We start from the raw sequence: 27,306 nt of genomic DNA, 5'->3' as shown, positions 1-27,306 counted from the left end.
GCCATGCAGTGAAGTTGACCCTGTGTGTATCTGTCTCCCCTACCAGGTTATAAACAGGCCCTCTGAAGGTGGCACTTGTGTCTTAATCTTATCTTTGTGTCCTGCTCCATATCCAGCTTCCAGTCACCGAGTGAATTACACCAAGTAGATATTCAGAAATCAGTGTGAAATGAATGCATGAGTGATGGATGAATGGAATTTAACTTAAAGAGCAATTTCTTTAGCAACATCTATGTCAGCACTGTCTTCTCCACACCACCTGATGGACTCTGAGGGACCACGTCTGTCCTGGTCCTCACCTAGCATTTGAACTATACTAGGGCACACAAAAAGCGTTGGAATAATCATTGTATCCTCTAGAATGAGGATTTCAGCGCATCAGAAATGGAAAAAAACACAACAATCCAAGACCAGACGGAAGTGAGCTTCCTGGGCGAGGCTGCTGTACTGGGGTGGGGGTGGGGGGGGCGGAAAGAACAGGAATCCCCAGGCGAACCCTGGGAACCACGGGGGATCGCGGGCGCCTGCCTCTCCTCCGAGGCGGTAGGTGGCGCTGTGGCCGGGCGCGGCCGCCGTGTCCGCGCGGAGCCGCTCTCTAGACAGGGTGGGGAGTTGGCCGAAAGACCTGCGGCGGGTCAGCCTTGGTAGCCGTTCTGGCCTGGTCTCCCTCCGCGGCTGACTGAGCGCTCAGTCTGGCACCATGGGGAAGCGGGACAATAGGGTGGTGAGTACCCGCTGGGGAAAGTAATGGGGCGACGCAGGGCCCGGCGGCAGTGGAGCAGGACCCCTCTCTCTTCCCCGCTAGGCCTGAGAGTCAGCGGCGGCGCTCGGACCTCGAGCCAGGAGACCCAGCTGCCTCTACCCGCGCCGGCCCCAGACGCGCGTGCGCCGCGCACGGAGTTGGCGCCTTCGGGCCCCCCACTCTCTTTTTTTCTTGTCCGTAGCCCCTCTTTTCTCTACACCCCGTCAGCCCTGCCACACCCTCTGGCAGTGCTCTCTGGCATCCTTCCTTCCCGCACTCGGGCCAACAGTGCCCAGTTTCTAGGGCCGCAGGGTCCCCTCTTCCCTCCTGTAAATAACTCCAAAGTCTGAGGCCCGTGGAGGCGCCGGGACTTGCCCCTCCCCCCCCGCCCCACGCCGACCAGGATCGCCCACTCTACCTCTGCGCTCCTTTCGTGCTCACCCAGGTGGGACGGAGGCCTTAGACGTGGCCCCTGCACGCGGGGGCCTGCAGGGCGCCGAGCTCTAGCGGCGGGCGGGCTCCCATTTGAGAACCAGGATCCAAATGTTTGGGCTTCGCGCCCCAGTGTCCAGCACTACCTGGCACCTAGTAGGCCCTGTGAAGGAAGGAATGGCCTGGTAATAGTTGACTCTGGAGTCAGGCGCAGACTGGAATGTCACTTTTGGTGCCCCAGGAGTTGGGTGACCTAGGATAAGTTGATTTTCTTTTTTGAGCCTCCGTTTCTTCATCTGTAAAAGGGGATCGATGTTGCCCCTAACTTTGCAGAATAGTTGAGACTGCAAAAGGCAAGATGGCCGGGCGAGTGCCTGGCATGAAAGTTATTAATCTTGTAAATGGGATAAAAGAGATACGGGAGTAACTAATGGCAGAAAGAGTAAGAAATATCTGTGAGTAAGAAATTCGAGGTTCTGAGGGCGTTTTGACAGGCGGAGATGGGAAGAAGGCATTTTAGGTGGCTACTAGCTTGGTTTGGAAAACCCAAGTTATGAATAAGATTGCATGGGCCGTAAACATAAGGGATTAGCAGTAAGCTTAGGTTGCAGCCTTACAGTTCCTAGGCTTGGCTGTGATAGAGTTTTAAACCACTGAGCAGCAAAATGAAAAAAATAAGTGTAGTTGAAGCTAATGTACTAAATTTAATGAGCTAGCTTTTTAAAAATTAACTTATTTTTTTCCTTTGGGGGTGGGGGGCGGGGCAAGGTGCTAAAAGAGCTTTACTTTTATGAAATATTTCCTGTCTTCAAAACGTTTGTTTTAATTTTATACACTGTTCATAATCAGAGATGTTTAGAAACCACAATGGTCGGACCTTGTGGTATTCTGATTCTCATAAAGTTGAAATGGTGTTCTCCTGGAGCATCCTTAGGCTTAAGGTGTTAAGAGTGTTTAGGCTCTTTAATGATCTTAGGCCTTCGATGTTTAGAAATTACCGGACCTTGGATACCATTTTCATGCAGAGGCCTAAGATGTTTTGTTTTACTGGCAAAAGGTGTTGCTTTACACATTCTTTTAAAGCATTTGAAAAGTTTTTCAAATTAGTTACATTTACTAAAGCATTTTGATAACTCCGAGCTCTACTTACTAATTAGTATCTTGTCTTGGCAGGTGGTGCTACTGGTAACATTTTTTTTTAAATTTTATTTATTTATTTATTTTGGGGGGGGTACACCAAGTTCAGTCATCTGTTTTTATACACATATCCCGGTATTCCCTCCCTCCCTCGAGTCCCCCCCACCCTCCCCGTCCCAGTCCTCTAAGGCATCTTCCATCCTCCAGTTGAACTCCCTTTGTTATACAACAATTTCCCACTGGCTATTTTACAGTTGGTAGTATATATATGTCTGTGTTACTCTCTCGCTTCCTCTCAGCTTCCCCTTCACCGCCCCCCCTCCCAAACCTCGAGTTCTCCAGTCCATTCTCTGCACCTGCGTCCTTGTTCTTGTCACTGAGTTCATCAGTACCATTTTTAGATTCCGTATATGTGAGTTAGCGTACAATATTTGTCTTTCTCTTTCTGACTTACTTCACTCTGTATGACAGACTGTAGGTCTATCCACCTCATTACATATAGCTCCATCTCATTCCTTTTTATAGCTGAGTAATATTCCATTGTATATATATGCCACATCTTCTTTATCCATTCATTTGTTGATGGGCATTTCGGTTGCTTCCATGTCCTGGCTATTGTAAATAGTGCTGCAATAAACATTATGGTACATTTTTCCTTTGGGATTATGGTTTTCTTTGGGTATATGCCCAGGAGTGGGATTACTGGATCATATGGTAGTTCTATGTGTAGTTTTTTAAGGAACCTCCAAATTGTTTTCCATAGTGGCTGTACCAACTTACATTCCCACCAACAGTGCAGGAGAGTTCCCTTTTCTCCACACCTTCTCCAACATTTGTTGTTTGCAGATTTTGTGATGATGGCCATTCTGATCAGTGGGAGGTGATACCTCATTGTGGCTTTGACTTGCATTTCTCTAATGATTAGTGATGTTGAGCATCTTTTCATGTGTTTGTTGGCCATCTGTATGTCTTCTTTGGAGAAATGTCTATTTAGGTCTTCTGCCCATTTGTGGATTGGGTTATTTGCTTTTTTGGTATTAAGCTTCATGAGCTGCTTGTATATTTTGGAGGTTAATCCTTTGTCCGTTGTTTCATAGGCAACTATTTTTTCCCACTCTGAGGGGTGCCTTCTAGTCTTGTTTATGGTTTCTTTCGCTGTGCAAAAGCTTTTAAGTTTCATGAGGTCCCATTTGTTTATTCTTGATTTGATTTCCATGATTCTAGGAGGTGGGTCAAAAAGAATCTTGCTTTGATGGATGTCATAGAGTGTTCTGCCTATGTTTTCCTAGTGTCTGGCCTTACATGTAGGTCTTTAATCCATTTGGAGTTGATTTTTATGTATGGTGTTAGGAAGTGTTCTAATTTCATTCTTTTACATGTAGCTGTCCAGTTTTCCCAGCACCACTTATTGAAGAGGCTGTCTTTTTTCCATTGTATATTCGTGCCTCCTTTGTCAAAGATAAGGTGCCCATATGTGTTTGGGCTTACTTCTGAGGTCTCTATTCTATTCCATTGATCTTCCTTTCTGTTTTTGTGCCAGTACCATACTGTCTTGATCACTATGGCCTTGTAGTATAGTTTGAAGTCAGGAAGCCTGATTCCACCAACTCCATTTTTCCTTCTCAAGATTGCTTTGGCTGTTCGGGGTCTTTTGTGTTTCCATACAAATCGTAAGATTTCTTGCTCTAGTTCTGTGAAAATGCCATTGGTAATTTGATCGGGATTGCATTGAATCTGTAAATTGCTTTGGGTAGTACAGACATTTTCACGATGTTGATTCTTCCAATCCAGGAACATGGTATGTCCCTCCATCTGTTTGTGTCGTCTTTGATTTCTTTCATCAGTGTCTTAAAGTTTTCTGCATACAGATCTTTTGCCTCCTTAGGCAGGTTTATTCCTAGGTATTTGATTCTTTTGGTTGCAATGGTGAATGGGAGAGTTTCCTTAATTTCTCTTTCTGCTCTTCCGTTGTTAGTGTATAGGAATGCAAGAGATTTCTGTGCATTAATTTTGTATCCTGCTACTTTACTAAACTCATCAATGAGTGCTAGCAGTTTTCTGGTAGAGTCTTTAGGGTTTTCTATATATAATATCATGTCATCTGCAAAGAGTGACAATTTTACTTCTTTTCCAATTTGGATTCCTTTTATTTTTTTTTCTTCTCTGATTGCTGTGGCTAAAACTTCCAAAACTATATTGAATAATAATGATGAGAGTGGACATCCTTGTCTTGTTCCTGTTCTTAGAGGGAATTCTTTCAGTTTTTCCCCATTTAGAATGATGTTGGCTTTTGGTTTCTCATATATGGCTTTTATTATGTTGAGGTAATTTCCTTCTGTGCCCATTTTCTGAAGAGCTTTTATCATAAATTGATGTTGAACTTTGTCAAAAGCTTTTTCTGCATCTATTGAGATGATCATATGGTTTTTATCCTTCAATTTGTTGATATGATGTATCACGTTGATTGATTTGCGTATATTGAAGAATCCTTGCATCCCAGGGATAAACCCCACTTGATCATGGTGTATGATTCTTTTAATGTGCTGTTGGAGTCTGTTAGCTAGTATTTTGTTGAGGATTTTTGCATCTATATTCATCAGTGATATTGGTCTGTAATTTTCTTTTTTTGTGACCTCTTTGCCTGGTTTTGGTATCAGGGTGATGGTGGCCTCGTAGAATGAGTTTGGGAGTGTTCCGCCTTCTGCGATATTTTGGAAGAGTTTGAGAAGGATAGGTGTTAGCTCTTCGCGAATTGTTTGATAGAATTCACCCGTGAATCCATCTTGTCCTGGGCTTTTGTTTGCTGGGAGATTTTTAATCACTGCCTCAATTTCCGTATTTGTGATTGGTCTGTTCATGGTTTCTATTTCTTCCTGGTTCAGTCTTGGAAGATTGTATTTTTCTAAGAATGTATCCATTTCTTCCAGGTTATCCAATTTATTGGCATATAGTTGCTTGTAGTAGTCTCTCATGATGTTTTGTATTTCTGAGGTGTCCGTTGTTACTTCTCCGTTTTCATTTCTAATTCTGTTGATTTGCATCTTCTCCCTTTTTTTCTTGATGAGTCTGGCGAATGGTTTATCAATTTTGTTAACCTGGTAACATTTTATATGCACTTGAAAGGTTGTGGAAAGGAAAACAGGAAATTTAAGAGGTGGAAGACACAGGTGGTCTAATTCAGTCTCCTCATTGTAGTGGAGGAGATGCAAATATTTAAACTGGGACCAAAAAAAAAAAAAAAAACCTTGGATCATCTGATAACTTAGTTCAATACATCATAACTCTTGGTTTTAATAAAATGAACATTTGCCTCTGAAAATAATGGCTTTTTTTTTTGCATTGTTGATAAACATGGTTTTAGAGATAACAGAATTGCTTTTTTAAAATGCCGTAAATTTCAGGTTGAAGTTTTCTTAAAAATAAGCTTTACTTTTAGAGCTGTTTTGGTCTCAAGGCAAAATTGAGCAGAAAATACAGAGTTCCCATAGACTGCCTGCCCATAGCCTCCCCTACTTGCAATTCCCACACTTGAGCTGTACATTTGTTACAGTTAATGAGCCTACCATGACACATCATTTTCACCTGAAGTCTTTAGTTTACATTAGGGTTCAATCTTGGTATTGTACGTTCTTGAACACCTTTTTTCTTTTTTCTTTCTTTCACTGAACATTTTAATTATTGAGGTTTGTAAAGGGCTCTTAAATTCGTGATGGCCACCCTTTGTGCCCATTGTTTTCCGGAAGGTTCCTTCGTGTTCTTTTCTGTTACTAAAACAAATATATCCTCTAGATAAAAATAGGTAAACAGAGTAACAAATAAAGTTCTGCACATTTCCTCCTTAGCAGTTTCACTGTGTTGCTCTTTTCCTAGCTGCCCACATATATATTCTCTTGAGCTCAATTTGCCATCCTGAGTTTCAAAAGCAAGTTGTTTTCTGTTACCCAAACTCATCCAGCAGTTTGGAGCCACAGACAATTCTAGTTACATATGAGTGTTTGATTTAAAAGGTCATAGTATTTAAGGTGATTAAGTCATAGAAATTTTAAGAAATTGCACGATTTCTTTATTTTGATTGATGCCCAACCACCCACCCCCCAATGTTAGAAACATTGTTTTTCACACATGCATAATAAATGAAAGAGCTTTTACCTTTGTGAAGTAGTTACTTTTTTTGTTTTTAAAACCTTTTTGTTGTGCATAGTAAAAAAGGAGCACTGTTGTTTAATGATTATGAGCACAGACTTTTGCAAGGAGCTTGTAAGATGCACTTCATAAATATTACTCTTATAATTGAAATAAGTAATGGAGATATTTAGAGTGTACTTAAGCAGACTGAGGATAGTGTTTATGGTCAAAAGCTTGATTAATTAAGCCTTATTACATACTCAATGATAGCTCATGTAACTGTACTGTAACTTGCCTATAATTAATAGTCCTAGCATGTGAATATACTGCTTTACTATTTTATAGTCCTCAGAAAAGTAAGCAGTAAGACAAGTTGGTATGTACTTTGTGGATGCAGTTTCACAGTAGACATTAAAACTCATGAAATATTTTTTTTTAATAAATTTATTTATTTATTTGCTGTGTTGGGTCTCTGATGCACATGGGTGAGCGGGGGCTACTCTTCATTGTAGTGTGTGGGCTTCCCATTTCGGTTGCTTCTCTTGTTGCAGAGCACGGGCTCTAGGTGTGCAGGCTTCAGTAGTTGTGGCTCACAGGCTCAAGAGTTGTGGCTCACAAGCTCTAGAGTGCAGGTTCAGTAGTTGTGGCACACGGGCTTAGTTGCTCTGTGGAATGTGGGATCTTCTTGCACCAAGGATCGAACCCACGTCCCCTGCATTAGCAGGCAGATTCTTAACCAGTGCGCCACCAGGGAAGTCCCTTGCTTTTGCTTTTCACCTGAGAAATCTTGGACATCTTTCCATGTTAGTTAACTATAGATCTACCTTGTTCTTTTTAATGGCTACCTAGTATTTCATTTTGGGAATATAACATTTTTAATAAATCTCAAATTGATGGCTATTTGGTATTTTCAGTTTTTCCTATTTTAGTGATACAGTTTTAACATCCTTGTATACATTTACAACTTTGAAAATAAACAGTTTTTACAGTTTTAAACTTAAAATATTTTACTATTAGGTACTGCTAAAATTATGACGATTCTAAAGAAATGAGGTGATAGATATTATACTGCAGTTTTTTAAGTGATGATCTTAGCTTGCACATTGTACTTGCTTTTGGTTATTAAGGTTGGCAGTGTCGTTGATTGGGCCAGCAACTGCTCTATTTTGGCCTCTGTTGGTTGTCATTTCCACATGAACTGATTGAAATTCTCAGTAGAGACAGTTGAATGAAATGTGTGAGGGCATAACATTTGATATAAAAAATATGACTTTATGCCTCGGTCTTAAATATTGCGTTTGATATCCACATGTAGCCCTGATTCTGTCAACATCTCTTACCTTAGGAGCCCTAACGTTCATTCCTGCCTGTAAGAAAATTATATTAAAGGTTTAACTTTTTCATCTCAAGTAAGTAGACAGTATCCAATTGAATAGAAATAGTTCTTGGTATGTGTTGTATATAGTGGTTTTATATTGTTTACTCTGCCAGAGTAGTCTAGAAATATATAACTTATATTTGTTGTGAAGATGGGAAATTTTGTCATTTTTAAAGATTTTGTTAAATAAAATACAACAGATGTATTGTGTCGTTTCACTTATTTTAGAATGTTAAGTATTAGGTTTAAGGCCTTAAAATCAATCTTGGTAATAGTCATTTTCAACCAAAATTCTTTTTGTTTATAAAGAAGAAGAGTTTTTATAAATGTTTGTTGACTCGAATTAAATTTGGAAAGCTGAATCATAGGATCAAGAGGTTGAGACTGAAATAAAGACCAGATTTTGTATCTGTTCTAAAGTGAATTCTATTTAATAAAACAATACCTCTTTGCTAGACACTGTCATTAACAAAGAAATATTCTGACTTATTTTGTCTCAGTATGTTTTTGGGGAAAGTGTCTAAAAATGTGTTTTACAGCTATAGGGAGTGTAGTATACAGAGCATAATATTCCTGTGGCTTTTTTTTACTGTACAAAAATATATGTAACAAAGTTCACCATTTTAAGTTTGTAGTTCAATGACGTTAAGTGCATTCACAGTGTTGTACAACTTTCAGCACTATCGGTTTCCAGAAATTTTTCATAATCTCATACAAGAAGCTCTGTACGCATTACACAATAACTCCCAGCCCTTGGTAAACTCTATTTTGTCTTTATGAATTTACTTATTGGAGGTACCCCAAATAAGTTGAATCATACAATATTTGTCCTTTAGTGTCGGCCTTATTTCACTTAGTATGGTTCCAAGGTTCATCTGTGTTGTAGCAAGAATCAGAATTTCACCCCTTTTCTAAGGCTGAATAATATTCCATTGTACGTATATATCACGTTTTGTTTATCCATTCATCCATAGGTGGACATTTGGGTTGTTTCCACCTTTTGGCTGTTGTGAATAATGCTCCTGTGAACACAGGTGTACACATATCTGTTTGAGACCCTGCTTTCAATTCTTTTCGGTCCTACTTAGAAGTGGAGTTTCTGGATCATATGGCAATTCTATGTTTAGCTTTTTGAGGAATCATCAAACTTTTCCAAAACAGCTGCACCATTTTTTATTGTCACCTGCAGTGCTTAACAGTTCCAATTTCTTCACATCCTTGACAACACTTGTTATTTTCTGGTTTTGATAGTAGCCATTCTAACAGGTGTGAGGTGGCATCTCCTTGTTTTGCTTTGCATTTCTCTAATGGCTAGTGACATTGAACATCTTTTCATGTGCATATTGGACATTTGTATATCTTTGGAGAAATGTCTTAAGTCCTCTGCACATTTTTGAATTGGGTTGTTTGGGGTTTTTGTTGTTACGTTGTAGGATTTCTTTATGCGTTCTGGTTATTAATGCTTGTCAAATATATGATTTGCAAATATTTTCTTCCATTTTGTGGATTGTCTTTTCACTCTTTTGATGGTGTTCTTTGATGCAAAGATGTTTTTAATTTTGATGAAGTGTTGTTTAATTTTTCCTTTGTTGCCTTGCATAATTTAATTTTTGATTGTAACAATTTGTATATAAGATGTTGTCAGCATGGCTCTGTATTTCCTGAGATAGAAGATACAGTAGAATAAGCAATGAATTTAGAGTTAGGTCTTCTTTAACTTCTTTGGAATCAAGATTCTTCATTTACCATTGAACCTGGTAATATTACCCTCAGAGCTTTATTGGGATTTAGGAGAGAGCACTATAAAGCTGTCTTAGAGAGGTATCGTTATTATTTTCATCAAATCTCTGGTAAAAAGCACATTTTCTGTGAAATAGCAGTATTGCTCATCTCCCAAACTTCTGAGGCTTAATAAAGCATTAAATCTACTTTTTGCAATGAAACGTTGGTTAATCGGATTGTTCATGCTTAGTTAGACATAGTATGCATTTATAATGAAGATTGCTTTTTATGAATAAGCGAATGAACTTTTGCGTTTTCAGTGATTATTTTAATGGAGTTAATTTTTGTTTTTTCCTTAAGGCCTATATGAACCCAATAGCAATGGCCAGATCTAGGGGTCCAATCCAGTCTTCAGGTCCAACGATCCAAGATTATCTGAATCGACCAAGGCCTACCTGGTATTTGTGAAACAATTTACCTATATATTATATTTTCATAAATTTTTTAAATGTTACTATTACAACTTTTATTGATTGCCATGCAGTTGTTAGATACATAGTTTTTTTGAAGTGGTGTTTGATATGTGCTTTGTTTTGAATGTATAAAACATATGCATGAATGTAAAGCAAACATTTGAGAACCCACCATCCAATATAGCTAAAGCACTGCCAGAGAATCTTTTATACCAAGCACATCTCTATCTCTTAAAAGAGACCTTAACCTTCCGGTGTTCTAAGCAATTTAAATGGTAAGTATGAATAATTTCGCCCTTCCTCAAGGTGTAACCGGGTGTTGAGAAAGATGGTGCTAGGCCTTGTTTCTAGTTTTATCTGCTGGCTTTTCAGTGAGTTAGGATTTCCCATTGTAAAAGTTTTGTTTTAAATTGTTTGTTTTTCCTTTGTTGAGTGGCTCTGATTTTTCATAAATATAGCATCTTAGCACTTACATTATTATTTTTTAGTAGGTCTTATTATTAAATACCCATATTCCTGAGGTAACATAAGACAAGCTTCAGTGTTGTTAGCTTTGGACTCCTTCTAAGGGTTCCTGAGAGCTGGGCAACTATAGTTGAAAGGTGTACTTACATACAACAGGGAATCCTTCCTTTGAGTTAAATAGGAAATAAGCTGTGTCTGCCTTTTAGAATGTTCTTGAGTGCTGTTGTTTATTGTTGCAGCATACCAGAAAATAAATTATCCCAAAACAAAGTATATTTTATCTTTCAAACTGGGGAGAAGGGGTGAATTTTAAAGGAGAAGTGCCTAAGCTAGTGGATTACGTGTGTGGTTAGAAGTCCCCAAGACAACCCTCAGGTTGGGTAATTGCTACAAGGACTCACAGGTAGTTGTACTCGTGGGCAAGATTTATTATAGTGAAAGGGTACCAGTCATAGTCAGTAAAGGAAAAAGATGCATGGGGTGAAGTCCAGGGAAGACTGGGCACAGGCTTTCACTGCTGCTTCTGTAGAGTCATGCAGGATACATTTAATTCCCTTAACAATGAGCTGTGATAAAACATATGAGAAGTTGCCAGTCAGTGTGATTCAGTATGTCCAGCTTTTTCATTCGTTACTGATCAGCCTCTGCCTATCAGGTGCCAAAATTCCAGACTTCCAGAAGAAATGCAAGTGTTCATATAAACTATATTATTTGCATAGACAGGCACAGTAAGCCACTCTTATCAGGTGGTGGTACCAAAATCTAAATTCCCAGATGCAGCCAGGGCTACTCTTTCTTGTAAGCAGGTACATTATAAAATGGGTGATTTAGTGATAGACTATAATGGTTCAGTCATATAGACTTTCACTCACCCTAACGGTGAAACTCCTAGCTTTGGGACCTTAGGCAGATTTCTTACCTTCCTCAAGCTTCAGCTTCTTTATCTCTAAAATGGGGGTAGTAATACTACCTTTTCTCACAGGATTGTTGTGAGGATTAAAGGAAGTTGTATTTAAAACAGTGTCGTATGGAAGTGCTCCAATGTTTGGTGTATTAGTTCTTATAATCCATGCTTAGAAGAGAAGCGACTAGTGTTATCTGATAGGCTTTATTATGATAATTGATTTACAAGGATGTGAACAAAGAAATTTTTAAATGTAGCAACACTGGAACTGGGATGGAGATTTATTAGGATATTAAAATTTTATTTATGAAATTTTTGTTGCCTTGTTTATAAGCACCTGTCTCTAATTTGAATTGCTTGAAAACTTACTTGTACATTCTATTTTTTTAAGGGAAGAAGTGAAAGAACAGCTAGAAAAGAAAAAGAAAGGCTCCAAGGCATTGGCTGAATTTGAAGAAAAAATGAATGAGGTTTGTAAATTGTGCCTTTAAAAAAAAATCTTTTTCTTTATAATAAAAAAAATGAAATCATTTTTTAATAAACCAAGAGTTTGGGCCTAGCTCTTTAGGTTGGGGGGGCTCTGTATTTTAGAAGTGTTGTTGTTATATTGAACATAGCTTGTATATAAATGTTTGATTTCTTTAAAAAAATAGAGAAAAGCCATCTTATAGTAATCTAAATCATATTAAATTTTCTAAATGTTAGGTTCTTCCCTTCTCTCCCCTTGTCCCCAGGTCCCCATCTTACCCTGGAATTTCCATGGTGATGTTTGCTTGTTTTGATTATAAGCATATATGTGGTATTTCGGCCACAGTATAGATTAATTCAGCTTTAACTGTCTGGAAAGAGAATCTAACCACCTTTGTTAAAATGAGAAAAGTTCTCATCCTCAGTAATAATACCTACTCCTTCTTTCAGTATACAATGAAGAACTCCCACCTCATAATATCCTCTTTGAAAGGAGGATATTTTTGGTGACAGAGTAAAGGATTCTGGCACCTGTAGTATCTTGACTGTAATTAGAGGCTGAGATATGGGAGCGAGGCAGTAGAGGATGGAAAGAAATAGTGGCTGTATCAGTATATTTAGATATATTAGAAGGGGATAGATAGCCTCTGATGTGTTTATAACTCTTCTGCAGAACTGGAAGAAAGAACTAGAAAAACACAGGGAGAAATTATTAAGTGGAAGTGAGAGCTCATCCAAAAAAAGACAGGTAATGCCATTTTTAGTTTATTGCTATTCTTAATCTCAGAGTTGGGTTTTCATAATAATGCTGTGTACTACTACTAATAGACACATTTGAAAACACTACCTTATTTGGATTTGTACTTGTATTTGTTTGCTTTTAGAGAAAGAAAAAAGAAAAGAGGAAATCTGGTAGGGTGAGCAAAAGTTTTCAATTTTTTTAAAATGTGATACTCAAGAGCCTACAAAAAAGTAAGAATAATTGATATAACATGTATGCTAACTCTAGAAAAGTTGAGGAGCCTGGAGGTCCTTTGGGTGGTTATGGGTGGTTTTGTTTTATTAGTGATAATAAAAGAAAGGTGCCAACCTCCTCATAACCTATTAACTCCTTCATTAGTATTAAAAAAGGGAAAATTGGCTACTTTTGCAACATCTGTTGTTACTTTGTTGTGCATGCGCGCCCCCCCCCCACTGTGTGTGTGTGTGTGTGTGTGTGTGTGTGTGTGTGTGTGTGTGTGTGAGTGATTTCACATTTTAGTATTTAAGTCATGAATATGGCATCTGTTTCTCAGACACTAGATTGATTTCGTTAAGTATTTGAGAGACTTAGTAAAAGAAAAAAATTCCTGCATCTCACAAGCTTTAATTGTTCTGTGCTTGGTCAAGTATTCATCTTCTTCATCAAGCTCTGATTCTTCCAGCAGTTCTTCAGATTCTGAAGATGAGGTAATGTTTGCCTGTAATGATTCATGAAATAATATCTTTGATATCTTTAATGACAAGTGGAAACCCATATGAAACATCTGTTAGAAATGTTTACTTCCAGTTTTTGATTAATTATCCATAACTGAGAGCACTGATAGGAATAAATAACCAGATATGTAAATATTGGTGAATGTATTTTTAGATTCCTAAATTTGTCTTGTTCATTTAAAAATATTAGTAGAAGAAATGGATTTAAAAATCAGAAATTCTATTTTAGCTAAGAATTACATGTGGCTCAAATCACAATGTTTTTTAATAAAACAAAGTGATGTAAGTTACATTTTAAATATAAATTATTAAATAAAACATATTTACAAACTGGTCATTTCATTAAGTTTTGTTCATTGATAAAGTTTTGATGTTAGTAAAGTGAAACGATTATATTTTTGAAACAGAAAGCAAATATTTCTAAAATGTTTTATGTAGGATAAGAGACAAGGAAAAAGGAAAAAGAAAAAGAAGAGTCGTTCACATAAATCTTCTGCAAGTTCCATGTCAGAAACTGAATCAGACAGTAAGGTAAAATCATTTCAGTGAATGATATTTTGGATAGCAGACATTTAATTATATTTTAGTTCTTCTTAAGTTGCTCTCAATTTAGAAATGTGATACTGTTTTTGTACTTTGATGCTGTGTGCCACTTAATTGATGTACTTGATAATATTGTATATAGGGCATTTAATTGTTCTCTAAATACTTTCACATATAGGTCTCCATGGCTCAACATTTTTATGACAGCTTTATGATAAAGCATGGCAGACTTTATTTTTCCCATCTTTATAAAGAATTTGTAGTGCAGATAAAAAAACATCTTACTTAAATTCATACAGATAGTATTAGAATTGGAAGCTGAATCTATCTTCTAATATCTGATCTAGTGCCCTTTTTACTGTACCAAAATCTGTTCTGTACTATCCAGAATTGTCAGATACAGTTAACTCTCACATTAATGGTCGTGGGAAATACATGCAGGTTATAATAAAAATGTAGATTCCTGGGTCCTATCTCCAGAGTCTGATTTAGTGAGTCTGATTAGGATCAGAAGTCTACATTTTTAACAAATGGTCTCTATGATTCTGATGCAGTGTTGTCCATGGGCCACAATTTGATGAGCACTGTCCTGGGGTCCCAAAGCAACTATTGATACATGATTTTATGGCAGGTATCTACTTGCCCTACTGAGATTTCTTCTGATAATATGCCTGGCATCTAGAAAGTATTCAGTAGATGTTGGTTTTTTTTTTTAAAGCAGAAGAGCTAGTCTGATGCTACTGATGACAGCTAACATTGAATTGCTACTATGTATTGGGCCTAGTTCTAAGCATTTGACTTGTTAACTCAGTCCTCTTAACAACCCTATGAAGTAGTTTTTTGTATATCCCACTTTATGGATAAGGAAGGCGCAGAGAGGTTAACAGCTAGCACTGGGGGATTCAAAAGTAGAAATTCTTGCCTCCCCATTTTATAAGGAAGAGTAGGGAAATCAGGTTGATATGTGAGCATAGTGTGAATTAGAACTCCAGTGTATATGATCACTACAGGTGAAAATAAGCAATAGCATAAAGTCTTATTTTAAAATAAACCATGTGGTTATACAGATAACAGCTGTTGTTTTAGGTGTACAGAGATTCAATATACAGCTAGATAAATGAAAAAGTCTCATTTCCTTATAAACACATATATATACAACCTGTATTTCTCCTGTATTTTCAGAATGCAATTCTGGAAGTAAACTTTTTTCAATCATAGAGTAAAACACCTTTTCGGCATTTTTGTTCCTTGTATGATAATGCTGTATCTTTCATCTTTAAAATTGATATATATATATATTTTTTTTTTATTTCTTTAGGATAGTTTAAAAAAGAAAAAGAAGCCAAAGGATGCAACTGAGAAAGAAAAGGTAATTTATAGTTTACATTGCCTTAAGACACTTCATTTACTTCAAGAATTGCTTCAAGAAATTAATAAAGCATTCCCCTTTTTGACTTAAAAGATTTCTTTTGCTTGTTGGGTTCATTATTGAAGGTAAAAGATCAGAAGAGTATTCCTGCAGAGAATTTAAATTTGTATAGATTAATGTATTATCTCAGATTAAAATTCAAAATAACGAAGATTTTAAACATTTCCTTTGTTTCCTCAAGTCATTTTAACAAAGGTCCTTTTAATGAAAGAACATGGACTTCTGTTTCAGATTGAATGTACCATAGATAAATTTTTAAAAATTTCTTTTTCCTGCTATAAGTAGATGTTTTTTCTTCATTTATAGCTTATCTATACCTAATGTTAAATTTATCCCTAAGTTTCTGATTTATATTTTTAAAACTTTCTGATTATTGAGAATAAAAGCCTAAATAAAGCAATTACTAATAAAAGGAAATTAAAGACCAGTGTCACTGTATTTTATTCAGTCTTTTTATATCATTTCTTAAAAATTGAGGTGAAATTCACATACGCTATTAACCATCTTTAAATTACAATTTGGTGGTATTTAGTATATGTACAGTGTTGGGCATTTATCACCTCTCTAGTTTCAAAACTTTCATCATTCCATTAAAAACAACCCATACTCATTAATCAGTTTCCTTCTCCCTCCCCTCCCATCCCGTGATAGCCTCTAATCTGCTTTATGTCTTCATAGATTTGTGTGTTCTGGATATATCATATAAAAGCTGTCATACTATATGTGACCTGCTGTGACTGGCTTCTTTCACTTAGTATAATGTTTTTTAGGTTCATTCGAGTTATAGCATGTATCAGTACTTCATTCCTTTTTATGAATGCATGTAATATTCCATTGTATGTATATACCGCAGTTTGTTTAGCCATTCATTCATTGATGGACATTTGAGTTGTTTGTGCTTTATGAATATATGAATATGAATAATGCTGCTTTAAATATAAATATGCATGTTTCTGTATGGATGTACATTTTCATTTCTCTTGGGTATATACCTAGAAATGTTTTTTGTGTTTTTTTTTAAATCAGTTTGCAAATAAAAATCCATTAACACACGAAAAAAAGAAACCATATTGACAAAGTTGGTTTCATTCCAAGGATTCAAGGATAAGAAATTTATTAATATAACTTGCTATGTTAACTATTCAAAGGAAAGAAACCATGTGATTATTTTAATAGTTGCCAATAGGGTGTGATATAATTTCAAAAGAAATTCCTGATTTTCAGAACTAGTATAAAATAAGAATAATTGGTTACTTTCATGTTTTAAAAAAATTGTAAAACTAAAAACTGGCAATCTACAAACGTGAAATACTAAGACAATGCTCTGTGATTTTGAAGTACTTCAAAATATACAAAGTATAGAATAATATACACATATAATAGGCAAATAACCCATATGCATACCAACAAGAATTAACAGATGGTTTAAATCTTGCCATATTTTCTTCAGGTCTTGTTTTATTGGGGGAAAAAAGTCCCAGGCACTCTCTCCTTCCTTAGAGACAGCTGTTTCTGAAATTACTGTGCCTCCTTCCCATCCACATTTATACACTTTTATTAACATAAGTATGTGTTCACAAATAGCTTAGAGTATTTTGTATTTTCAAAATGGTATCATCATATTTCCTCTGAAACTTGTTTCTTTCTCTCAGCGTTGACACTCTCAAGTTTGTTTCTTTTGCTTATAATATTCCATTATTTTAGCTGACCACAATTTGTATCTCCATTCTCCTGTTTGTGGATATCTAGGTTATTTTCATTCTTCAGTAATGCAAACACTGCTGCAATGGCTGTGTTATCCATTTCTCCTTTTCCTTAAGTTGTCATTAATTTTCTAAGGTATACCTGGGACTATAATTTCTAGGTCTTAGAATGTATATACATTTCACTTGTCTACATTTTGGCCACCAAAGTGCTTGTTATTAATTTGCAATCCTACTAGTAATGTATGACAGTACCCTTGTTCTTCATACATACTTGTCACACTGTGAGACCCCCCTTTTTGCCAGTTCAATGTGTAGAGATGTTTGGGCCCCTATATTTGTTTATTAGCCATTCAGATTTCATTTTCTGTAAATTGCCTGTTCATACTCTTTGCCCATTTTTCTGCTTGTTATTAATCTTTCTGATTAGTAAGAGTTATATACTTGGATGCTGATCTTTCAGACATGTAGTTAAGCATCTTTTGGTCGATGGCTTTTCTTAATCTTATTTCGGGTGTCTATTGTAATCTCGTATGGTTTTAATTTTCAGTTATATGTGTCAATCATTATTTTTAGCTCCTTTTTTATTTTAAATTGTTCCAAAAGTGCTAAGCAGTGCAATACCTAATTAGAAAATATAATAGAAGAAAATATTTCATTTATAATAGTAACAAAAAATATATAGGAAAATCTTAAAGAAGTGAGCAGGATTTATTTGAAGAAAACTATACAAATCTATTCAGAGATGTGAAAATTTAATGAATGTTTCTGGGTATGACTTGCCCTACTAGAAGTTAAAACATTTTTCATATGCTTTGATTAAAACAATGTGGTATGATCCAGGAATAGAAAAAACAGTGAAACACTGTAGAGTCCAGGTAAAAATTTGTAAGTATTTGTGGGATTTAATGTATGATAGGAATGGCATTTCCTGGGCCAAAATGACTAGCCATTTGGAAAATACAAAGTTGAACACTCCCTAAGGCCCAGTAAATTCCAGGTGAGTGGAAATTTTAAATGTATGAAAATGCAACTAGAGAAAGACATGAGTGAATATAACATTGGGATGGGAAAGGCCTTTACCTCAAAACTCGGGAACTTTTGACCACATAATTCAAATTCTGAATAGCAGAAAGACATAGATTATAAAAAATAAGCTATGAACAAAGTTTAAATATAATGAACAGACCAAGAAAAACTACTAGGAATACATAAGACAAAAACTTGATCTTCAGTAATTAAGGGAAAGAGAATACTCACATAAAAATAGGTAAAATACATGGTTAGGCAATTCTTAAATATGAACTATATTCTAATAGTCTGAGATTGATATAACTGATAAAAGCACCTGATGAAGAGCCTTTTTGGTGAAGTGTGATTCATAAATGATTGAAGTAAGAAACAATTTTGAGAGTTGTGGGAGAGTGAGAAAATGATTTGGATGAAGACTACTTTGTTCTTTGATTTAGTTGTTATTGTTATGTAAATATTTTGCCCTCACATACCCTTTACTCTATTTCAACTTTGTTTTTAATAGCAAAGAGCCCATATGCCTGCCTTCCGGAAGGACTTGGGTTAAGTAAATTGTGGTGTCTACTTTTAGTGGTGTATACTTTCAGTGAATGTCAAAGGCGGCCAGAAACGATGGTGTAGTTGGCATGGAAAAATACTATTGGGTGAGAAGAGTGGGTTCCAAACAAGTATTTATGTAAAATTGTACATTCACACATAGAGAGATGTTTCCCAAAATCCCTGTAGTGGGATTTGGGTGAATTTCCTTACAATGAACATTTATAATTTCCACCAAAATAAAAAAGCTGTCTGGAGAAACAAAGCACCTATAATCTAACACATGTATTGTCACTGTTAATATGTTTTCTTCTTTGTTTGTATCTTCAAAACTGGGCTCATGCTATATAAAAAGTTTTACGTCATTTTTTTCTGTGTAAGATTAGGTGGTGAGCATTTTTTCTTTTGTGTGGTTTTGTTTTTGTTGTTATCAACTACTTCATACATACAGATAAAGTATATAGGAAAAATGACAACCAGCATATCCACTATGCAGCTTTAATAAATCTTAACATTTTGTCATATTTGCTTCAAATGTTTTCAGAATGTTTTATTTCTTAAAATATGTATTTAAGTCCCTGAGTAATCCTCCCAGTCTTACTCTCCTCTTCTTCCCCAGAGTTACACATTTCCTCATCATTAAATACTTAGAGATTAAGCTGTGTTTTTTTAAATGTGATTTTAACACTTCAAATGCATTAAAGGAGCTACTGTGCAGAGATCTTTTTAGGTCATCACAAATAATTACCCATTGATTTTCTCTTCTGTAGCACTAGGCCTGTCTGTTCCAACTCTGTGTAGAAACAAAGAGTTAGACTACAAAGGACCCATATCTTATACAATGTTTTCCTTAACTCTTTAAAACTTTATCGTGTATAATTAAAATAAGGAGGATATTACATCTAAATGGATGTGTAGTTATTTCTTTTCAAGTTGTTTAGTAAAAGTATTGCTTTATTGGAATTAGAAACTGATTCCTGATAAATGTCACCAATTTTAGACATTTCTAAAATGAAAATGGAAAATTTTTGTGACAGTTGGGAGAATTTTTAAATAGAACTTAAAAACATAAAATTCGTGTGGCATAGTATTATATCTGATTCAACATACATGTATTTATTTTTCATAGGATATTAAAGGACTCAGCAAAAAAAGAAAAATGTATCCCGAAGATAAACCTTTATCATCTGAGTCCCTTTCAGAATCAGATTATACTGAGGAGGTAAGTATATAATCAAATCCATTTTCTTTACTTTAAAACATTTAGTTACTTGGTTTAATAAATAAGTAAAAAAAAATTTTCATAAGTACTTGATTTACTCATTTTTCTAATATATAAAAGAAAGGTCATTTCAGAATAAGTTTTGTATTTTTATAGAAGATAGTAATATGGCTTTTATTTTGATAATCATATTCCCAGATATTTTTCCAATCTGAGATCCTTTATTTTTATTCTTCTAACATTTTCTTTTAATTTTACTGCCACTTTGATGACATGAAAGATACTGTATAACATGTATCGTATTAAAACCCAGCATTTCCTTGTTTTTGTTTGGCACTACTCTTTAGGGAGTAGAAAGGTGATAAGGTGGAGCAGAAATGTTGACAGGACCTCCGTTTTCCTATCCATAAAATGAGAGAGTAGGATTAGGTAATCTATACAGTCCTTTTCAACTCTGATATCCCTGTCTTAGATTTTGGAATTAGAGTCCATTCTTAGTTAATTTTAGGTTTGTAAGTTATCATCTTTGAGTATTTCTCTGCTTGGGCTTGATTTCCTTGTTTGTAGCAATGTTTTGTAATACTCCTTTAGTGAAAATTGTAGCTAATACAGCCTACCTGTACAGATTTTTATAAAGAAATAAAAATGAATACAAGAAAAGAATATATAATTTTATAAGATTATATTTCATTACATAAGTACTTGAGCCTAGTAACACTAGAAGACATAAAATAATAAGCTGTAACAAAATTCAGGCTGTAACAGGTATGTTGACCTATGCTCTTCACAAGCCGTACAATAACATTGCCACCAAGGACATTTTCCAAAATGGTGGATAATTCCCAGTAAAGCTCTTAATGAAACAAAATACAGTCTTCCTTCTGTTTATATGATATTGCTCTTCTGGGACATTCACTGTATTGTCATCCTTCGATATCTGCAGGGAATTTGTTCCAGGACCCCTGTGGATACCAAAATTCACAGGTGCTCAAGTCTTATACATAAAATGACATAGTATTTGCATATAACCTATGCACAACCTCCCGTACACTTTAAATTATCTCTAGAGTACATATAATACCTAACACAATGTAAATGCTGTATAAATAATTGCTGGCGTATGGCAGATTCAAGTTTTGCTTTTTTGAAACATTCTGCAGTTTTTTTTTCCCCAAGTATTTTTGATCTGTGGTTGGTTGAATCCATGGGTGCTGAACCTATGGATATAGAGGGCTGACTGTATCTTAAAACCCAGTACAAAATACTCTGTGTTCATATTTTAGTAAACTTAGTTTTTATATTATAATTGGGTCCATTATATGAATGTCAAGCAGGCTATTCTAAAGTTACGTCAGGGCTGTCCTGGACATTGCATAACAGCACTCTCTGTCTTGGCTTGGCCCCACCCCCTCAGTCATTGTGATGACAAGAATAACCACCAGAAACAATAATTTGATTTTCTAAGTGCTCTCAAGAGAGAGCTACCACCCGTTTTGAAAGTTAATAATCTTCTAATGCTTATATGTTCTATTCTTTTAGTCTTAGTTTATTTGTGCAGTCATTAGTTACATTTTCATGTATTTAACATATAGTAATCTAGCAGATAATCTAAACAATTCAGTATTTCAGTAATTTATGTGCTTTAGTATTGTGTTGTATTATGTTTGTCTTAATATAAAATGTTACATTTTTATTTAACATTAATACACATCAGCTTTAGCAACTTTGAATTTAATGTAAATCCAGTGTATCACACTTTAAAATATTGAAATAAAATATTAATGGGGTAATAATTGTTACTTAAAAAGGTTTTAATCAGTTCATTGATACTGAATACACTATATGTATAAAGCTACCATTTATTAAACACCATGGGTAGGAGAAACACCTACTATATTCCAGGCACTCCCCCTTGAGAGTGGATATTACCTACATTTTACAAAGATGATGAAATTGAGGGGTAATACATAGCAGAGGTAAAATTCAGAGCTAGGTCTTTTTTATTTCAGAGCCCATGTTTTTAATCTATTATACCTCACTGCTGTTTTTAGGTGCTGAAAAAAATATATATCTCTAGAGATTTAAAATTTTAATTTTCTTTCCTTTAAATGTTTTTCATTGAATCCTCATTGTAATATAACAGAAGTTTGAGGTACAACAAGGCATTTGAAATGTTATTTGATTGTCATAAAAAATTTTTTTTACATAAAAATTTTAAAGATGCAGGGTATATTAGCGAATGAAAAAAAAATGCCTTGGGTATAAGTTACATATTTATCTTCTGTTCTCCACAAAAATTTTAACTTTGTAGGTACGAGCAAAAAAGAAGAAAAGCAGTGAAGAACGGGAAAAAACAACAGCAAGTATCATGTTTTCACATGACAACAGTATAGCAGTTTTTGTTTAATATAAAATAAGTCATGGTAAAGCATGATTGCATTTACTAGAACTAAATAAATATTTATTGGGAAGGTGTGCTGTTCAGCAGCTTCACTTACTGGGTTAGAAAAGTTAAATTGGCTCAGAAAAAAGGAGGCATATCCTGGTAGCAAATGTCTCTGTTTCCATTTCAGTATCTTACTGTTAGAAATGTAAGCTTAAACCTTTGTTTGACTTTCTTAAGTTTTAATAGGAAATATGAGTAAAGTATGGTGATTCCATTTTCAATAGCAGTTACTCCCAGATCTACCAAATAGCAGAAAAAGGCTCTTGAAGCACAAGCTGCTATGAAAAATAAGCAGGAATGTGACAACATAAATGATTCACCAATAAAGATGATTCTTTCGATCATTTCTAAAAACAGCTCTGCTATATTACGCAGGTTGAGAAGTAGGAAGAGGAGAATAAGCAGAGTAGAAGTGGTATTGAATGAGAAGCAGACCAACCTAGAGAAATTGTATAGCAAATTATCAAGGAGAAATGCAGATCATATCAGCAAAGTAATTTAGGAGCACTCACATAAGTATGGGCTGTGGCCTTTGAAGGCATTTTCTTAGGGAGAAGTAAAAGAAAAATGAGAACAGCATCATTTGTAGGTTTGAGAGTAACTACCCCTTCCCAGAATGTGTCTAGCTCTTAAAATGAGGGTCCTTCCCTGATAAGAAAGTCCACCTGATAATGTATGACTCAGAAATAACATTTTATATACTTCAAGACTAAGGAGACATTTAAGAAACTTTTTTCCTGAGTGGGAAAATAATTTGGGTGAAGATTGCTTTCATCTTCGGTTCAGATTATTAAGACATAGATTTAATTAATTTTGGGTAATTCTGATTTGTATTTGCATACTTCACTGTTTCATGCATTCAGCCAGCATGTATGTATTAAGCTTCTCTATGCAGGCACTATTCTGTTTATAATAGAGTACAAGATAGATAAGAGAGTACAAATGAGAGGCTGACTCAGGGAGAGAAAGCCTCTTTAAGGACGTTAAATTAAGCTGAAATCTGATTTACAAAAAAGAGCCAACCATTAGAAAATGAAAGGAAGAATATCCTAGACAGAAGATTTCAGGATCTGTGGTGGGAGTGAGCTTGATATGTTTGAAGAACTGAAAAAAATGTAGGCTTGGCATATATGTAGTATGTAAGGAGGAATAGCATATAATGAGGTTGGGAAGTAAGCAGAGGCCATATCACAGAGCACACTGGGTTTTAATCAAAGCAAAGAGGTGACCTAAATCAACCTTACATTTTAAAAATATTTTGGCAGAGGTGATGAGTGGATATAAATGAGGAATGCTGTTGTTTATATTACAGTGTAGTGATGGAGATGGACTGGCATGATGGATTTGAGATATGTTTTTGATTTATGTGGGAGGACTTGCTTGCTGCTTCAGGGGTGGAGTGGAGTTAAAGCAAAGAGAAGAGTCAAAGATAGTTTAGATTGTTTTGGCTTAACCAAAATGATGAATTAGTGGTGCCATTTACTAAGATGGTTGAGAAAGGATTTGGAGAGAAAAATTAAGCAGTTTTAATGGTAATTTTAGATATGCATGGTAGAGCTAGTAATAAGGCACTTGCAGTCTTGAGTTTAGAGCATAGGACTGGATATAAAGATTTGGTTTCTAAGTGGTATTTAAAGCATGTTACTGGGAGAGCGTGTGGAAAAGAAGGGAAGGAAGCCCACAAAGGTTGAGCAGAGGAAGAAGAACCAGAAAAGGAAACAAGGTCTTTGTGATAGAAGAAAAGCAGTAGAGTGAGGTGTCATGGACGTCAAGAAGAGCAGTGGGGGGTTTTGGGGGGTTTGTTTGTTTTTAAATATTTCATTTATTTGGTTGCACCCGGTCTTAGTTGTGGCTCCTTAGTTGCAGCATGTGTGCTCCTTAGTTGTGGATCACCAGCTCCTTAGTTGTAGGATGCAAACTCTTAACTGCAGCATGCATGTGGGATCTAGTTCCTTGACCAAGGATCGAACCCAGGCCCCGTGCATTGGGAGCTTGGGGTCTTAACCACTGCGCCACCAGGGAAGTCCCAAGAACAGTGTTTTAAGAACAGAGTGGCCAACTGCCCTTTTATGAAAAAGTAACCTATACCCAAAACTTAATTTTAAAAGCCCAAATATAAGATTTTGGACCCTGTAAAAGTCCCTGCGTACATGGGCTTGTAATGAAAACAACGATGAAAGTTATTAGAGCCACAAAGTGTTAGAGGCCTTAAAGAGGGTGGGGGGTGGGAAGTTCTAATAGATAAGGAGATGGAGAGGAAGCTTTGCTTTTGCCACCCTGTGTGTCTCTTCCCTTTTCTTTTTACTTTCTTCTTTTGAATATCAACAACTGGTATATTATTTGATACCACATTTCCACATATCTGTTTCTGAAAGTTCTGCCTTCTCTTTGACATCAGAAAGTCAGGAGAGTCAGGGTTCAGCAAAATTCTAGCTTCCTTTGTCTAGTCACAATATGACTACTTTTACTAGGCTTCAATGGCATTTTCCTCTAAAAATCAAGTGTCTGTTTTCCTAAGCTAAATATACTTTTTGACTGTACATCAGTATTTTGTACCAGTTAGTTGTTAATGTAATAAAGTAGTGCTACCAGCCTAAGCAGTACATGATATCTGTTCCTTTTTACTTAAAAGTAGCAGGTTTAAGGGACTTCCTCGGTGGTGCAGTGGTTAAGAATCCACCTGCCAGTGCAGGGGACATGGGTTTGATCCCTGCTCCAGGAAGATCCCACATGCCATGGAGCAACTAAGCCCACATGCCACAACTATTGAGCCTGCGCTCTAGAGCCCGTGAGCCACAACTGTTGAGCCTGTGTGCTGCAACTACTGAAGCCCATGCACCTACAGCCTATGCTCTGCAACAAGAGAAGCCACCGAAATGAGGAGCCTGTGCACCACAATGAAGAGTAGCCCCTGCTTACCACAACTAGAGAAAGCCCGTATGCAGCAACAAAGACCCAACGCAGCCAATAAATAAATAAATAAATGTATAAAATAAAAAAAGTAGCAGGTTTTCATGTATTTGTTCCTTAAAAGCTATCATTTTACAAATAATTGCGTTTTGCTGCGGTGTGACAGTTCCTTTGCAGTAACTACAGTTATTTCACTTTTAAAAATTAGATAACATGAAGTGTAGCAATTGATACCATAATTCATTTGAATTTATTTTCTACAGGAAATTTTATTAGAAGCTATATTAATGTGCTATTGACTTAAGAGTTTTCCTTATCTTTTGAAAATTGACAAGCACTCTCTTAGTCCTTGTACAATATTATTGAGACTTTTTGAGAAATGTTTTGAGTAGCTTACTTGTTTGTATTGTTTGAAATAACTACATAGTAGCTTAGAAGTACCATACTCAAGCTGTTGTTTTTAATTTGCAGATTTTCATTTAGCTATGTCTAACATGGAACTATCTTTTCAGGAAAAAACAAAAAAGAGAAAGAAGCATAAGAAACACAGTAAGAAGAAGAAAAAGAAGGCTGCTAGTTCAAGTCCTGACTCACCATAACATTAAGAAGAATCAGGATTCATTTATAAAGTGCAATGTCTAAAGGAAATTTCAACTGTGAAAATTATGACATATTTACTAAAATGCATGAATTTTCTTGTTTTTAGAATTATTCCTGGACTATCAGTAGCCACTCAGATGCCGCTGTGTGAAAGGGCCATAATTGTTGCCTGCTGCTTGAACATCTGTTTTTTTCTCTTCCAGTGCTTATTAACTCTGGGAGATAGTACACTGCAGTCATACTAGTGGTTAAGATATTTGGGAATAAAGTTAATATTTTTGACTCAAAGTCTCTAATGATAAATCAACAGAAACTGAGTCTGGATACATCATTAAGATGTAATCAGAGATGACCAGATGACTCTAGTTAACATTTTTTGAAGTAGGGATTACGTTGATGTTTAAAAATCCTTACTCTGTAGATAAGTGTATTTTAATTTTTTCCCCTTGTATACTTTTATTTACCTGGGGAAGGACCTTTTAGGGGTGGGGGTGTGGGTGTGGTTTGATATCACTTTAGCTAGCAGAATAGTGTGCCTTTATCCTCATACATCTTATTTTTGTGGACACAGTAGCCATGCTTCACGGGAGAGTCAGAGCTGGGTATGGTAGTCTTGCCCTTTACTGAGCTTAGTGACATCCTTGGACTCTGTTGTATGCTACTTTGAGTGAACCAGAGAAATAGCCTTTTGCAGCATGAGAGTGCCCCAAAAGCTCTGGGATTTACCTCCACTTCAATAATACTGAATGTTTTTTAGCATTAGAATGTGTTATAACATTTGAACTAATTTTGACTACACTTTGGCTTTGAAAAGGAATCATTTCAAATAGACACTGGTACTTTTTGAACTTAATAGCTAAAGATTCTAAAATGCATGTTTTATATTGCTGTTTTAACCAGTCGGGAAAATTTTATCTGACCAGTGATAGTTCTTTTATTTTTTGTATGAGTTTTGTTTAGGCTATAATGTTTAGCTTTTTATTAACTCCTTATTCTTGCTATCCTAAATTCCTTACTGTGTTTAACAGCATACTTGCCAAGATATTTAGCATGTAAAAAGCAGGTTTTTGATTTTTTTTTTTTTTTTTTTTTTAACAGCTTCATATTGAAGCTGAGACTTAACCATAAATAAGTTGAGTGGCAGGCCTGGTATGCTGTAGCTCTTGTTACATAAAACTATTGCCAGAATCTTAGTAAATACAATGTTTTAAAGGTTTGTCTTTGTATATTCACAAAAGATTATGACAAGTTAAATTTAAGTGAGAATTACATATTTGCTTTTCCTGTGTCATATTTTACTAAGATTTTGTGCCTCATATCTCCTGCTGAATTGTTTACTAGTAATGTTAAAAAGAATTGATAAATCATTTTCACTTTACATTTTTATATAATCAGGTAACACGAAATATAATTTGATGTACAATTTTGCCTGTTACAGCGGGTGTACTAATTGTAGTGGTATATGCACAAAACATTTTGGCATGACAAGAAGCTGAATAAATAGCTATTTTACTTAAAATAGCTGTGTTCTTATTAGCTCCCTTTGAGTCACAAGTTGTGAA

General features: G+C 35.7%; 1 protein-coding gene across 1 annotated transcript; it reads left to right on the top strand.

The window, feature by feature from the left end:
- The first annotated feature begins 606 nt into the window (after nucleotides 1–606).
- On the top strand, nucleotides 607–27,263 carry FAM133B (family with sequence similarity 133 member B). Its single transcript, XM_057730984.1, has 11 exons — nucleotides 607–724; nucleotides 9,897–9,994; nucleotides 11,770–11,848; nucleotides 12,520–12,594; nucleotides 12,731–12,763; nucleotides 13,236–13,295; nucleotides 13,761–13,853; nucleotides 15,184–15,234; nucleotides 19,696–19,788; nucleotides 22,100–22,147; nucleotides 25,657–27,263. The coding sequence occupies exons 1-11, from the start codon at nucleotides 701–703 to the stop codon at nucleotides 25,741–25,743; spliced, it is 741 nt and encodes a 246-aa protein (XP_057586967.1). The 5' UTR covers nucleotides 607–700; the 3' UTR covers nucleotides 25,744–27,263.
- The last annotated feature ends 43 nt before the right edge of the window (nucleotides 27,264–27,306 follow it).

The sequence above is a fragment of the Hippopotamus amphibius genome, chromosome 4, assembly GCF_030028045.1.
Source record: "Hippopotamus amphibius kiboko isolate mHipAmp2 chromosome 4, mHipAmp2.hap2, whole genome shotgun sequence".
Lineage (NCBI taxonomy): Eukaryota > Metazoa > Chordata > Mammalia > Artiodactyla > Hippopotamidae > Hippopotamus > Hippopotamus amphibius.
Note: the sequence above shows the minus strand (reverse complement) of the source record. Positions and strands in the feature narration are given on the sequence as shown.